General features: G+C 43.9%; 1 protein-coding gene across 2 annotated transcripts in view; it reads right to left on the bottom strand.

Moving 5' to 3' along the window:
• HSD17B3 (hydroxysteroid 17-beta dehydrogenase 3) overlaps positions 1–15,533 on the bottom strand; it is a 57,939-nt gene extending 42,406 nt beyond the window's left edge. The window contains exons 1-2 of one of the 2 annotated variants that reach the window (XM_003260525.4): positions 15,309–15,533; positions 11,837–11,883 (exon numbers count right to left, since the gene is read on the bottom strand). In XM_003260525.4, the coding sequence (XP_003260573.1) occupies positions 11,837–11,883; positions 15,309–15,462 (201 nt within the window). In that variant the 5' untranslated portion in view covers positions 15,463–15,533. The remainder of the gene's footprint in view (positions 1–11,836; positions 11,884–15,308) is intronic. The other variant, XM_003260526.4, reaches the window with a different exon arrangement.
• Between the last annotated feature and the right edge of the window lie 393 nt (positions 15,534–15,926).

Below are 15,926 nucleotides of genomic sequence, written 5' to 3'. Positions count from 1 at the left end.
TCTCACCCCTCCCAAAAAAGAACAAGAAAAGATCATGGTAATGACATGAAATAATAGATATGTTTGTTAACTTGATTATGGTGATTATTTCACAACGTATACATATTTCAATATATTAAGAAGTCATACACTTAAATATATACAATTTTTATTTGTCAATTATTCATCAGTAAAGGTGCAAGGAAATATTCAATATTTTTTAAGTTAAAGGAGAACAAAATAAATACACAAAAATTAGATGGTGGTGCTCTTGAAATGGGTGTGGGGATGTGTGTGGAGAGGGTGGGTGCTGCACGGGGCTTGAGTGGGGCCACCCTGCTTGTGTCCAGCTAGGCTGAGTGACTGGCTAAGGCCAGAGCAATTACACACACTCCCGAAGGGAACTCTGTCTACAACCAGGCAGAAATGATGGGAACCATGAATTTGATAGTAGGCCATGAATTTGATGTCTTTATTTGATTTAAGCCTATTTGGCTGCTCTTAAGTACTGGGTTTTTCCTATAACCTCCAGTAATTAGAAGTAAATGAGGACTGTAGGTCCCCTCCCACAAAACCCAGCCAGCAGATGGTGCCTTACAATGCAAGCAAACTTCAGACTGAACTCTACCACACATAAAATATCAAGCTGGATCAAAGAGTCAGGAACCTGTTGTTGAAAGCTCAGTGGAGCCCCAGCCCTCTGACCCTTAGGCAGTCTACTAAATGTCTTGCATGAGGGCTCATCCTCAGTAGATAAAATATTCTAAGGGATGGATACAGTCAATCTTCTAGCTAAATCAGGTGGCAGAATCCTCCACTATGTGGCAGGATGTGGGACCAAATCACAGTTCAAGGCCATGAATGCTACTCTGCTATACCCACAGATATTACACCTGTAAACCAAAAAGTGTCTGAGACAGGTCTCAATCCATGCAGAAGTTTATTTTCCCAAAGTTAAGGACATTCCAGTGGCACAGCCTCAGGAGGTCCTGAGAACCTATACCCAAGGTGGTTGGGCTACAACTTGGTCTTACATGTTTTAGAGAGACATGAGACATCCATCAATACGTGTTAAGATGTACGTTGCTTCCGTCCGGAAAGGCAAAACAACTCAAAGGGGTGGGTGTGGGGGGACTTACAGGTCATAGGTGGATTCAAAGATTTCCTGATTGGTAATTGGTTGAAAAAGTTTATCTAAACACCTGGAATCAAGAACAGAGAGTGCCTGGGTAAGATAAGAGATTGTGGAGACCAGGGTGTTTATTATGCAGATGAAGCCTCCAGGTAGCAGACTTCAGAGAGAATAGATTGTAAATGTTTCTTATCAGACTCTCAGTTAATTCTCTCCTGAATCAGGAAAATGACTTGGAAAGGGAAGGGGATTCTCTATAGACCATAGATTTTCCCCACAACAGAGAGCTTTGCAGGGCCATTTCAAAATGCGTCAAAGAAATACATTTGGGGGTAAAATACTTTGATTTCTTTTAGGGCCTGCTGTCTGTGATGTTGGTATCTTATTGCTACAAAGAGTCTGCTTTGTCACTCTTTTTTTTTTAGACAGAGTCTCACTTTGTCACCCAGGCTGGAGTGCAGTGGCGCGATCTCGGCTCACGGCAAGCTCCGCCTCCCAGGTTCACGCCATTCTCCTGTCTCAGCCTCCCAAGTAGCTGGGACTACAAGCGCCCACCACCACCCCTGGCTAAATTTTTGTATTTTTAGTAGAGGCGGGGTTTCACTGTGTTAGCCAGGATGGTCTCGATCTCCTAACCTTGTGATCCGCCCGCCTGGGCCTCCCAAAGTGCTGGGATTACAGGCATGAGCCGCCTCACCCGGCCTGCTTTGTCACTCAAGGTCTCTGTGTTGGTATCAGTGCTGCTCAGCTGTGCCTGAATTCCAAAGGGAGGAGGGCGTAATGAGGCATGTTCGACCACCCATCTCCATCATGGCCTGAACTGGTTTTTCAGGTTAACTTAGGAATGCCCTTGGCCAAGAGAAGGGGTCCATTCAATTGGCTGGGGGACTTAGAATTGTATTTTTGGTTCACATACCTATGTTCATTCAAGGGTAGAAGTGCCTGTACAACATTTTTTAACCAATCTGCTTATTTTGAACGACTATTCCACAGTATAAATAATTTCCTCAGGAAAATTACTTATAACATCTGTTAGGCCAGCAAGCCCTCTAATGAAGGTCAAGTTAGCTGAGGCATAGATGTTGATGAACTCTGATTTGTCATTTTTAAAAATGAACTAAAAACTCAATTTATCCAGGGTTCTGGCAGAAATAGATAGCACACTCAAACTGAGTAATTTGGAGAGAGTTTAATATGAAGAAACCACAAGGGACAGTGCAATAGGGTGGGGCTGGCAACACTGAGCTGCTGTCATCATGTCAGAGGTATTGGAGTCAGAGCAACTCCATCTTAAGTAGGAGCTGGGTGAAATGAGGCTGAGACCTACTGGCCTGCATTCCCCGATGGCTGAGGCATTCTATGTCACAGGGTGAGGTAAGAGGTCAACACAAAATACAGATCATGAAGACCTTGCTGATAAAACAGCTTGCAGTAAAAAAGCCAGCTAAAACCCACCAAAACCAATATGGCGAAGAGAGTGACCTCTGGTTGTCCTCACTGCTACACCCCCACCAGCACCGTGACGGTTTACAAATGCCAGGGCAATGTCAGGAAGTTACCCTATATGGTCTAAAAGGGGAGGCATGAATAATCCACCCCTTGTTTAGCATTTCATCAAGAAATAACATAAAAATGGGCAACCAGCAGCCCTCGGGGCTGCTCTGTCTATGGAGTAGCCATTTTTTATTCCTTTACTTTCCTAATAATCTTGCTTTCACTTTATGGACTCACCCTGAATTCTTTCTTGCTCAAGACCCAAGAACCCTCTCTACAGGCACACGCCTGTAGTCCCAGCTACCAGGGAGGCTGAGGCAGGAGAATCACTTGAACCCAGGAGGCAGAGGTTGCAGTGAGCTGAGATCACACCACTGCACTCCAGCCTGGGCAACAGAGCGACACTCCGTCTCAAAATAAATAAATAAATAAATAAAATTTTTTAAAAAGACAACTTTACCTTGCAACCCAGAGACTCCACTGCTAGGTAATCTACCCAAAGGAAAGAGAAAAGTGTCCACACAAAAACTCAAGTGTCAATATTCACAGAAGCATTATTCATAATAGCCAAAAAAAAAATGGAAACAACTCCAACTGTTGTCAACTGGAAAATGAATAAACAAAATGGAGTATATCCATACAATGGAATATTATTCTGCAGTAAAAATTAAAGAGCTACTGACACATGCTACAATATGGATGAACCTCCAAAACAATAAGCTAAGTGGAAGAAAACAGTCACGGAGAACTGCACGTTGTATGGTGACCTTCATATGAAATGTCTAGAAAAGATCAGTGGCAGCCTAGGGCTAGGGATAGGAATGCAGGATTAATAGCAACCAGGTGTACGTGATCTTACTTGAGTGATGGAAATGTTCCAAAACCGAATGGTGGTGATGATAAACAACTCGGTTAATTTCCTAAAAATTAATGAAGTGTACACTTGGGTGAATTTTATGGTATATAAATTATATCTCAAAAAGCTGTTCAAGATTAAAAAACTGACCCACATGTATATGACACCATCGATGCTGAAGTTTTAAAAAGTCAATTATATTCACTCTCACAGGTGATTTTCAGCCATGACTCTGGACAGCTGAAAGTGTTAACACCACACAGGTATTGTCACAAGTTCCCCCCAACCTGCAATCTGCACAGTGAGGTTTCACTCCATTAAAAAGACAAGCAATTAGGCCAAGTGAGGTGGCTCATTTCTGTAATCCTAGAGCTTTGGGAGGCCAAGGCAGGAGGATCACTTGAGGCCAGGAGTTCAAGACCAACCCAGGCAACACAGCAAGACACCCCCACCACCACCACCACCTCTACAAAAATTAAGATTAAAAAATTAGGCCAGGCTCAGTGGCTCATGCGTGTAATCCCAGCACTTTGGGAGGCTGAGGCAGCAGGATCACAAGGTCAGGAGATCGAGACCATCCTGGCTAACATGTTGAAACTCCGTCTCTACTAAAAATACAAAAAAAATTAGCCAGGCGTGGTGGTGGGCGCCTGTAGTCCCAGCTACTCGGGAGGCTGAGGCAGGAGAATGGCGTGAAACCAGGAGGCGGAGCTTGCAGTGAGCCAAAATCACGCCACTGCACTCCAGCCTGGATGACTGAGCAAGACTCCATCTCAAAAAAAAAAAAAAATTTAAAAATTAGCCGAGCATGGTGGCACAGCCTGTAGTCCCAGCTGCTCAGGAGGCTGAGGTGAGAGGATTGCTTGAGCCCAGGAGGTCAAGAATGCAATGAGCCGTGATCCCACCACTGCACTCCAGCCTGGATGACAGAGTGAGACCCTATCTCTAAAAAAAAAAAAAAAAAAAAAAAAAACAGAAAGAAAAAAAGATAAGCAGTCACTAGTTGCTGCATCAATTGTTTCTTTAAACAGTTGATTTCCTGGTGTGTGTGTGTGTGTGTGTATATGGAAGTGGGTAATGGGGGAGGCTGCGTGTGTGGGGGCAGAAGGCTTATGAAAAACCTCTATACCATCTGCTAAATTTTCCTGTGAACCTATAACTGCTCTAAAAAATAAAGTCCATTAAAAAATGTTGTTTCATTTAGAAAAAAAAACACTAAACCAAGGACAGTCCTATTTCAAGACTGACCCCTGCCAATGACATCCCCAAGTCTTCTCTCTTGTTCTCTCCATGGAAAATTCCCTACCCCCACCTCTAGCCTCCATTTTTGAGTCTTGGAATGCATCAACAGGATGGCTAAAGAATTAAGCACCTTTGTCTCCCAATTCACTTCATCAGCCTCCTGAACAGGAGATTGTCCAATAAATGAAAGGCCATTTGCATTTTCAGCACAAAGGATGCTCTCTGCCTGGTGGGCTTGTTTCTCTCAAGAGCCACAGGCCTTTTAGAGGTTCCATGTGAAGTGGTCTGGGCCAGGAGGGGGGCGCCCGAGAACACTTGGTTGTCTGGGCTGGCATTGTTCCCTTTGTCTGCTTGAACAGGACTCAATCTTATTTCCAGAATGTCCAGGCTGACAGGCTCCATACACAGGTTTTGCCACCCCCCTTTCAGAAAGTTAAGCTGCAAAAGCCTCCCTTTCCCAGAATTTACTGCCGGGGCCCCATCCTGACGCAGAACGGCTGCCGTGGGATGAATGGGCCTTGTTTTCCTTCTCCTGTATGTTGGGGCCTGGGTCAAGGAAGGTGCTTGTAGCTGCTAATCTACAGCGGGTAGTGGGAACACCAGGAAAAACAGGGCTTCCTCTGTGTGGCCAAGAATAAAAGAAAGAGCTTGAATTCAGGTGCTACAGGAGTGGAAATGGTGTGAAAAATAGGGTGAGCAATGGCTTCAGAGGTATGGAAGAGTGGGCCCACTCTCTTCCTCCTTTCATCCCAGGCCCATCCCTCTCCACAATTTTTTCCCACCTGCCTCAAGTAATGCTTGAAATTCTTTTAACATGAAGCAGAGCCTCTCCTGCCCCGCTAAATGTAAATGCAGATTCGGTTAAATGCAGTGAAGAATAAGCTTCTGGCAGGGCGGAGGAAAAGTGCTTTCCCTATTCCCACCATTAAGTGCATCAAAAAAACCTGGACACAATACATAAAACAAACAGAAGACTCCAGAATGTGAGGAGAGGTTCATTTAGGGGCCTTGAAACCCGAGGAAGGGCACTGTGGTATTTCCTGGGCTTTTTTTTTTTTCCACACATCCCAGACATTGCTGGAGAAACTGGCGGTTCAGAAATGCCAACAGGTGCAGTTATAAAAAAGTCTCGCTGGGCGCAGTGGCTCACGCCTATAATCCCAGCACTTTTGGATGCCAAGGCAGGCGGATCACCTGAGGTCAGGAGTTTGAGACCAGCCTGGCCAACATGGTGAAACCCCATCTCTACTGAAAATACAAAAATTAGCCAGGCATGGTGGCGGGTGCCTGTAATCCCAGCTACTCGGGAAGCTGAGGCAGGAGAATCACTCGAAACCAGAAGGCAAAGGTTGCAGTAAGCCGAGATTGCGCCACTGCACTCCAGCTTGTGTGACAGAGTGAGACTGGGCAAAAGAGCAAAACTCCGTCTCAAAAAAAAAAAGTCTCAACAAAAGCCTGCCCTCTCTAACTAGAGGACCAGAAAAGGGGATGTCTAGTGAGAGAAAACATTTAGACAGCAACTGTGTACTCCAAGCAAACACCTTGGGAAAAACTATGACCCCACCCACACCCTGCCAGTAAAGGCTGGGTGCGGAGCTGGGTCTTCTATGCCGATGAGGCTCTGTAGCAAGGATCCTGGGACTCTTTGTCCTCTTCCTTTGCCAGGGATGATAACAGAGGAGGCCTCATTTTAGGAATGGAGGGGAAATGAAGCCATTCTGGAATGAAGAAAAACTAAGATAATTTGTTGCCTTCAGACCAACCCTAAAATAATAGCTAAAGGAAATTCTATAAACAGAAATAAAGTGACTTAAAAAGGAATCTTGGGACATTGGGAAGGAAGAAAGAGCAACAGGAAGAGAAAATACTGGTAAATACAAGACATTCTTCTTCTCTGTGGTGGTGAACATTGTGTGTCAACTTGGCTAGGTCATGATACCCAGCTACTTAGTCAAACATTATTATGTTTCTGTAAAGCTATCTTTATATGAGATTAACATCTAAATTAGTAGACTTTGAGTAAAGCATATTACACTCCATAAGGAGGGTGGGCCTTGTCTCGTCAGCTGAGGGCCTTAAGAAAACAAGATTGACCTTCCTGGGGGAACGGGGAATTCTGTCACCTGATAGATGGCCTGTGGACTTGAACTGCAGCTTTGCCTCTTCTTGGGTCTCCAACCTGTCAGCCTACACTGCAGATTTGGGACACACCAGCCTCCATAACCATGTGTGTCAATTCCTTCAAATAAATCAACCTTTCTCTCCTCTCCCTCTCCCTCCCTTCCTCTCCCACTCTACTCTCTCTGTCTCCTTCCCTCTCCCTTCCTCCCCACTCTCTCTCCCGCTCTGTCTCTCCCTTCCTCCCCCGCCCCCACTCCCAGCTGTCTCTATGTGTCTGTGTGTGTGTGTGTGTGTGACACACCCTATTGATTCTCTTTCTCTCGAGAACCATGACTAATACATTCTCAAAAAATAAAAAAAGCAGTATATTTGAAAGGAATCACAGTTTAAATATGCAATGAGAACAAAACCTAACCTTGGAAAGCTTACTCTAAGCAAACCATTTTGCCTGTCTCATCCTATTTAACCCTTACAAAATCCTAGGTGAGACTGTCATCACCTCCAGCTCGCTGATGTGGAAATTCAGCCAGTGAGCTTTGGAGGGAGGCTTTGACACACATCTGATCAATTCCCAACCTCAGGCTTTTACCCATTACAGTCCACAGCATCTCGGGCTCAGCTGCACTCCTTGGAGCAGCAGTTAGCAGCGAGAGAACAGGATCTCTGGAAGGGAGAAAAGCCTACATGAAGGAGAGGTTGGGAGCCCAGAAAATTGTTTAACATAGCCTTGGTAAAGAACATAAAGAGGCTGAGCACAGTGGCTCATGCCTATAATCCCAGCACTTTGGGAGGCCAAGGCAAGAGGATTGCTTAAGCTTAGGAATTTGAGAACAGCCTGGCAACAAAGTGAGACCTCATCTCTACAAAAAAATAAAATAAAAAGGCAAAGAAGAAAAAAAGTCCACAAGGAGAAGTGCAAAGCAAGAATTCATCAAGGACAGAACACAAAGTTGGCAAAGACCCAGAAGTGCAGAATGGATATGTAACTTGTCCAGAATCTCCAGATAGCATCATGGTGAAGACTGGAACCCACAGCTCCTGACCCCCAGGGCCATTGCTTTGTGAAACAGTAAAGAAATGAATGGCTAAGGACAGCTTCCACATGGGGTCTCCCCTAAGCAGAAAGAAGAGTGCCTGAGTCTTGTGATAACAAGGGACCACAGAAAGGTCAGGTCAGCATGAACTTGAGAAAAGATTCTGGAGAATCGTGAAGAATTGCTTGGCAATCCAGGGAACTTAGAGGTAAGGTGAAGAACCTTTTGGTTGACATATTAGGTCTTTCCAAAACCTGGTCCAGGGTGAGAAATTGTTATATAAAAGGTTATATAGTTTTAATGCAAATAGCTAGAAACGTTTTCCTTCTGATTTGGGGGAATGGAAGACACATTGTTTTGAAAAGTGACTGCTGGGTGGTCTCTCCAACTTCAACACTCAAATATGACCACTCATCTACCGAGTGTCAGCCACTCCTCATCACCAGTAAGTTGCTATACATGAATTAGGATAAGAGCAAAGAACTCTTTATCTTAAAAATAAACAGAGTTGAGATAGAAGGGTCAGTGTCAAAAAATCATCATCAGCAGATGAAGGATGGGGGTCAGACACGAGGAGCTTTTTTTTTTTTTTTGAGATGGCGTCTCGCTCTGTCACCAGGCTGGTATGCAGTGGCTCAATCTCGGCCCACTGCAACCTTCACCTCCTGAGTTCAAGCGATTCTCCTGCCTCAGCCTCCTGAGTAGCTGGGATTACAGGTGAGCACCACCACGCCCGGCTAATTTTTGTATTTTTAGTAGAGACGGGGTTTCACTATGTTGGTCAGGCTGGTCTGGAACACCTGACCTCGTGATCTGCCCACCTCGGCCTCCCAAAGTGTTGGGATTACAGGCGTGAGCCACCACACCGGGCCACAAGGAGTTTTTTTGTTTGTTTTTGTTTTTGTTTCTGTTTTTTCAGACGAAGTCTCACTCTTGTCCCCCAGGCTGGAGTGCAATGGCACAATCTCGGCTCACTGCAACCTCCACCTCCCGGGTTCAAGCAATTCTCCTGCCTCAACCTCCCAAGCAGCTGGGATTACAGGCACCTGCCACCACACTCAGCTAATTTTTGTATTTTAAGTAGAGACGGAGATTCACCATGTTGGCCAGGCTGGTCTCAAACTCCTGACCTCAGGTGATCCACCCTCCTCGGCCTCCCAAAGTGCTGGGATTACAGGCGTGAGCCACTGCGCCCGGCCCATGAGGAGCTTTTTTAACTGGCATGCTTGAGGTTTGTTAACATCCGCAAAGTTTCTAGCAAGTGCGTCCCAGATGCCTTGCACTGCTGTTTCACATAAGATGGCTTTATTATGATGCAAGCCTTCTGGGACAAGAAAAGGTATGGGTACTGTACAGAATGCATTTTTCATATGAACCAAATGTTTGTGGCCCCCCAAAATTCATATGTTGAAATCCTAACCCCCAATGAGATGACACTTGGAGGTAAGGCTTTCAAGAGGTAATCAGGTCATGAGAGTGGGGCCTTCACGATGAGATTAATGTCCTTATGGGAAGAAACACCAGGCCAGGCATGGTGGCTCATGTCTGTAATCCCAGTACTTTGGGAGGCCGAGGCAGGCAGATCACTTGAGCCCAGGAGTTCAAGACCAGCCTGGGCAACATGGTGAAACCCTGTCAGTACAAAAAATTTAAAAATTAGCCAGGCATGATGGCACACACCCATAGTCCCTGATATTCAGGAGGCTGAGTGGGAGTATCACTTGAGCCCAGGAGGTTGAGGCTGCAGTGAGCTGTTTGCACCACTGCACTCCAGCCTGAGCAACAGAGGAAGACCCTGTCTCCAAAAAGTAAAAGAAGAAGAAACATCAGAGAGCTTGCTTCCCCTCTCTCTGCTCTCTGCCATGTGAAGCTACATCAAGAAGACAATTGTCTGCAAACCAAGAAGAGAGCCCTCACCAGACATCAGATCTGCTGGCACCTCACTCTTGGACTTCCCAGCCTCCAGAACTGTAAGAAATACATGCTTGCTTAGGCCACCCAGCTTATGGAATTCATTCTGCAGCTCAAGCTGATGAAGACCACATCTGTCTCAGAAATGGGTGTAAATTACTATAACACAATGGAAAGCACCGGAACCTTACGTATATTCACAACCTCTAATCCAGCAAGGCCACCTCAAGGAAAATAGCTCCCAAAATAATTGGAGATAAGCAGAAAAGTTTCTGTGTTTATTCCCAATTTTATATAAAATGAAGAAAAATTCAGAAAAAAACCTAAAATTTTTACCAAGAAATTGGTTAAATTATGGACCATCCATTTGATGGAATATTATGTTGCCATTTAAAAATCACAGTTTTGGGCAGGCTGTGGTGGCTCATGCCTGTAATCCCAGCACTATGGGAGGCCAAAGCAGGCAGATTACTTGAGCTCAGGAGTTCAAGACCAGCCTGGACAATAGAGCAATAGTGAAACCCTGTCTCTACAAAAAATACATGAGCCTGTAGTTCCAGGAGGACACATTGCTTCGGGAGGCTGAGGTGGGAGGATTGCTTGGCCCCAGGAGGTCAAGGCTGCAGTACACAGTGTTTGTACCACTGCATTCCAGCCTGGGCAACAGAGCAAGACCCTGTCTCAAAAAAAAAAAAACCCTACAGTTTTGACGTAAGAAAATGCTCACAACTAATGTAACATTTAAAAAATAATGGTTTGTATAATCTGGGATTTGAGATAAATTTAGGAGAAACTGTTAAGTTTCAAATATCTTTCTCTTCAAGAATGTGGCACTTTTTTCTCTTATTTGGAATATCTCCTATATTTCTCAATGGAATTTTACAGTTTTCTTAAAAAAGACTTACAAATTTTATATTAACTGTATTTCTAGGATTACTTATTTTTCTATTGCAAATGGAAAAGCTTTTCATTATATTTTTAAGGTGTTATTGATTTTTTTTTTTTTTCTGGGGGGACGAAGTCTTGCTGTATTGCCCAGGCTGGCGTGCAATGGTGCAATCTCGGCTCACTGCAACCTCTGCCTCCCATGTTCAAGAGATTCTCTTGCCTCAGCCTCCCAAGTAGCTGGGATTACAGGCATCTGCCAACATGCCCTGCTAATTTTTGTATTTTAAGTAGAGATGAGGTTTCACCATGTTGGCCAGGCTGGTCTTGAACTCCAGACCTCAGGTAATCCACCTGCCTCGGCCTCCTAAAGTGCTGGGATTACAAGAGTGAGCCACCGTGCCCATCTGGTGTTATTGATTTTTAAACAGCCTTCCTCTTACAGTTTCTAGAATTTTTTTCTATTCTTCTATTGTATTTGACATGGTTCTAGACATCAGTGTAATAGGCATAAGGAAGAAATAAAATACATAGGAATTCCAGGAAACAATGTTTCATTAATAAAAATGTGAAATTTATAATAATAGCATATAAAACCACATATGTTATAAATGCATTTTTAAAGTATAATTATCAATCTATTTATCTATCTACATAGAAATAAGCCTGGAAGCAAATACCCAAAAATACTAATTGTATTCTAGTGACTCTCAGTTCTATTAGACTTTCTTTTTATGGAATATGTTATAATGCCATTAATCTCCTTGAAATGAAAGTCACTGATAATATGTTTTGCGTAAGCAAGTGAATTTTAAAAAAATCAATATATGCCCTAGCTTAATGTAAATAATAAATAAAAGGAAAGTAGTTTATAATGTTTTGAAAAAATTAGATTTAAGTATATGAGCTCATATGGCACAATTACACTAGAAAATACCAACGCCCCACAAATTCCCAAAACAATCCCTAAGGCAAGGTACTGTCACCTTTGAGTATCATTGTGTTTTAAAAAACAGGACCAGGCAGTGAGATTATTTTTGTTTGCTTTTCCATAGAGTATATTTTCTCCTTTAAATGAATGCATACTGCTTTTATATTCAAAAATCTAGTGTTGGGGTGGATGTCTCAGGACTGTGATTGTTCAATACAAGGGAGGAGAAAGTCCCCAGGAAGACAGCTTACCTCAAACGAGTACGCTTTCCCAATTCCATCGCCTGCTCCAGTGATCACTGTGAAAAGCAGGAATGCTTTTAAAGGACAGAATTCATCTTTAAACTTCTCTTTCTCCCTGGCCACGTTTTCTCGCAAGCCTAGTCTCCAGGACAGTCAGTACTCCTAAGGCTCATCCCTTTGCTCTCCAGCCCACGCCCTTGAAGCCCCTCACTAAACGTTCAGGTATTGGTTGGCTGGTTGGTTGGTTGGTTGATTGGTTGGTTGGTTGGTTTGATTGGTTGGTTGGTTGGTTGGTTGGTTGGTTTGGTTTTTGGAGGGATTGGCGAGACTATGGAAAACATGTTCCAAAGTGAAACACAGATCCGCAGCCAGGGAACATTTCCTGCAGGCCCTATGAGGATGCAGATATTGTGAGCCTTCACCCGACAAGGGCAGGCAGTGTTCCCCATTATCTCTCTGCCCAGGCACCCATCTGTCATTGTAAGGACATTTCAAGGTTCCTCCTAAAAGTGGAGCTCTGCCCCCTTCTCACCCCCACCCCACAGCAGCAATTAAAGGCCTATGGAAGGTAGGGAATTTAGCAAAGAGGAAAATACCAAAATGCAAAAAGAAAATGCAGTGAAATGAAGAAACCTGAAGAATTTGTACTCAATAGAACTATCTGTTAATATACAACAATCAAATAGGTCTGCTAGTCCTTTCATATCAACATTACAGACATATTTAATGATTGAGCTCTAGGATACGCCTCATTCGTGAGAACGTCACAATTTCAAAATTCACTACCATTCGGTATATCGTAAAACTTACAGTTTACCTGTGCAACAACAATTAAAGGGCATGCTTTCAAAAAGTGTGAGCAAAAGGTACATTTAGCTCACTTGAGAGTGAGTGCAGGCCAAGCTGTACAAGCCTCACAGACCACACTGACAGAAGCACTCTGGCTTTAATAATTACTGATGATGTGTCTGTTCATTTAGGAACTTCTAAGAGGCACCATGCACACCGTCTGCAGCTCTGGGTGGAGGAACTAAGCTCAGGGCATCTTGGGCCTTACCTTCCCCTCCCTGTGGGGAGTCTTCAATTCACCCGATACGGGACCTGCACTACAGGCAAGATGATACCATCAATAATAACAACAGATAATGGTCACACACTTACTTCTTGCCATGTCCTGCTTCTAGTGTTTTAGATGCATCATCTCATTTAATGTTCAAAACAAACCTAAAATGCAGGGACCATCATTATCCTTAGTTTATAAATGAGGAAGCCACGGGGAAAGTGTTCGTAACTTGATTAAAGTCACACTGCTAAAAATGATGACACAGGATTTGAACCCAGGCTGTCTGACTTTGGGGCCCTGAGTCTATGAATATACACTAAGAAAAGAATTAGGAAATCAGCACAGAGCTCAGGGTACTGTATCTGAGGAATTAAAAATTTAGCCTCTAGTTCTTGGGTTTCTTTTTTGTCCCCTACTTGAAATATATTATCTCCCTGATATCTGCCTCTGCCCAAACATATTTTACTCCTGCTAGAGGTAACTCTATCCATCTTGACTCATAAAAACAGGTTAAGATCATGTTTTTCCTTTGAGTCACCAAATGCTCTTAGTCTCTGGCCCCATTTGAACTTCTTTTAGAATGTAGGTTCTTAGAAGGGCTTTCCCTACACAAACGACAGCAGCTGTGCAGAGTGCTACATCCACCCACACATGGGCATCTGAATCTGCGTGGAGTGGGGTATTTAAATCCAGAACACGCAGGTCAAGCTGCTGAGCAAGTTCAAGCAAGTTCACTCCTGACAGCATAATGCCCCAAGAGGACACACACACACACACACACACACACACACACGCACACACGCGCACTCACACAGCAAATGTAAGAAGCAGCAGTCAAAAATCCATTTGTCATCCCAATTTCTCACATGGTACTTTTTTAAATTTCCATTGCTACGTTTTTAAGGTTGCCAGGTTTAGCAAATAAGGATACAGAATGCCCACTTAAATTTGAAATTAAGGTAAATTATGAATTGTTTAATATATGTCTCATGCCATATGTGAGTTATAACATACTAAAAACGTATTCCTTTTTTTCTGAAATTTAAATTTAACTGGGTATCCTGTATTTTATCTGGCAGCCCTATAAGGATATTAGAATCTTTCCTATTTTGCCTAGATAATATCTCTAAAGTCACTTAATCATTTTTGTCATTGGATTCTTTTTTTTCATGTCCATATTTGAAATACAAGGCCCTGCAAAGACCTTAGCATTTCAAATATTCAAGGAAATGCTGAAACCATGGCCTCATGCTCGTCACCTTAACCTCAGTCATAGGGCTGAAGTTCTGCATGGGCGTTCCAGTAGATAAATTCCATGGGGAGGCAGCGTTTAATTGACACCAGCCAGACCCAGATTCCATTCCATACCATCCTGAAAACATGGCTCCGTAGAGATATGTGTTGCCTTGATTTTGTAACACCTTCATTTCTTAAAAACACTTGGATCCTTTTTTTAATACAGTGAGTTAAAATTATTTAGATTTCAAAATTTGGAAACACCATTTAGTAAAATGAAAGCACCCTGGGCTTTTTGTAAATCTGGAGATGAGGATGCAGAAATTTCTGCAATATTTATTATTTGTATCAGCAGGAAATTCCCAAAAGAAGAAAACTCATCTAATGGGGTTGAGAGGACAAGTGCTTAGCAAGGGCTGGGTAGCCTTCTGCCCTAGTGTTCCCCTAATGCCCTACAGGTTGTGTTGCAGACCACTCTAATTTCACTCACACTTTCTAATCCCCCCAATTAAAATTACCCAAAGGAATTACTCCTTTGCTCTCTCTTTGAGGCTCATGCCTGTCATCCCAGCAGTTGGGGAGGCTGAGACGGGTGAATCACGAGGTCAAGAGTTTGAGACCAGCCTGGCCAACAGGGTGAAACCCTGTCTCTACTAAAAATACAAAATGTTGGCCGGGTACGGTGGCTCACGCCTGTAATCTCAGCACTTTGAGAGGCCAAAATGGGCAAATCATGAGGTCAGGAGTTCGAGACCAGCCTGGCCAACATGGCGGAACCCAGTCTCTACTAAAATACAAAAAATTAGCCAGCTGTAGTAGTGTGCGCCTGTAATCCCAGCTACTCGGGAGGCTGAGGCAGGAGAATTGCTTGAACCCAGGAGGCAGAGGTTGCAGTAAGCAGAGATCGCACCACTGCACTCCAGCCCGGGCAACAGAGTGAGACTCCGTCTCAAAAAAAAACACATTAGCCGGGTGTGGTGACAGGTGCCTATAATCTCAGCTACTTGGGAGGCTGAGGCAGGAGAATTGCTTAAACCTGGGAAGCAGAGGTTGCAGTGAGCCAAGATCACACCATTGCACTCCAGCCTGGGCGACAGAGCAAGTGTCTGTCTCAAAAATAATAATAATAGCAATAAGCAGGAACAACAGCAGCAAAAACACATGAGATGGAACCTCCCTTACCTGCCCACTGTCCCATTGACCGCAAGAAAGGCTTTGGCAAAACTTTCCAGTAGTTCAGTAAAATACATCTGGAGAATCTCACGCACTTCGCCAGGCAGGCCAGGCACACCAGCAGCCCTGTGAGGATGAAGAACTGTTCCAGGACGTCCCCCATGGCTGCACTGAACAGACTGTTTCAGCCCTGGCCGTGGCGCTCTGTGTGTGCCTCCTGGGACCACACTGCTCCTGGAGACCTCCAGATCTTCTTCCAGGAGTCACTGGATATGTTCCATCAAGTCAGGGGCACCTAGATTAAAGTAACTTCTTTACATAATCCTCTGATTCACAGGCCTTTGAATAAGGCTTTTGTTACTGTGGAGGAGCTGGTGAAAAAGTAAAAGGTGGACATGAAGGGAAAAAAACAAAGCCTGGACAAATAAAATGGCAGCCCACGGTTCTCTCCCTGAATTTGGAAACTTAAAAAGGATGCAGAATCCAAGACAATTATTCATGTATTTAGCACTATGTATTGACTGCCTACCAGGTGGAGTCCCCTCTTGAAGTCATTAGGAAGATAATAGTGACCACAGGGTCTCTCTGGTTTGGAGCTTAGATTCTGGTAGCGGGGACAGATGATAA

The sequence above is a fragment of the Nomascus leucogenys genome, chromosome 1a (assembly GCF_006542625.1).
Source record: "Nomascus leucogenys isolate Asia chromosome 1a, Asia_NLE_v1, whole genome shotgun sequence".
NCBI lineage: Eukaryota > Metazoa > Chordata > Mammalia > Primates > Hylobatidae > Nomascus > Nomascus leucogenys.
This window is presented reverse-complemented; position numbering and strand designations above follow the sequence as displayed.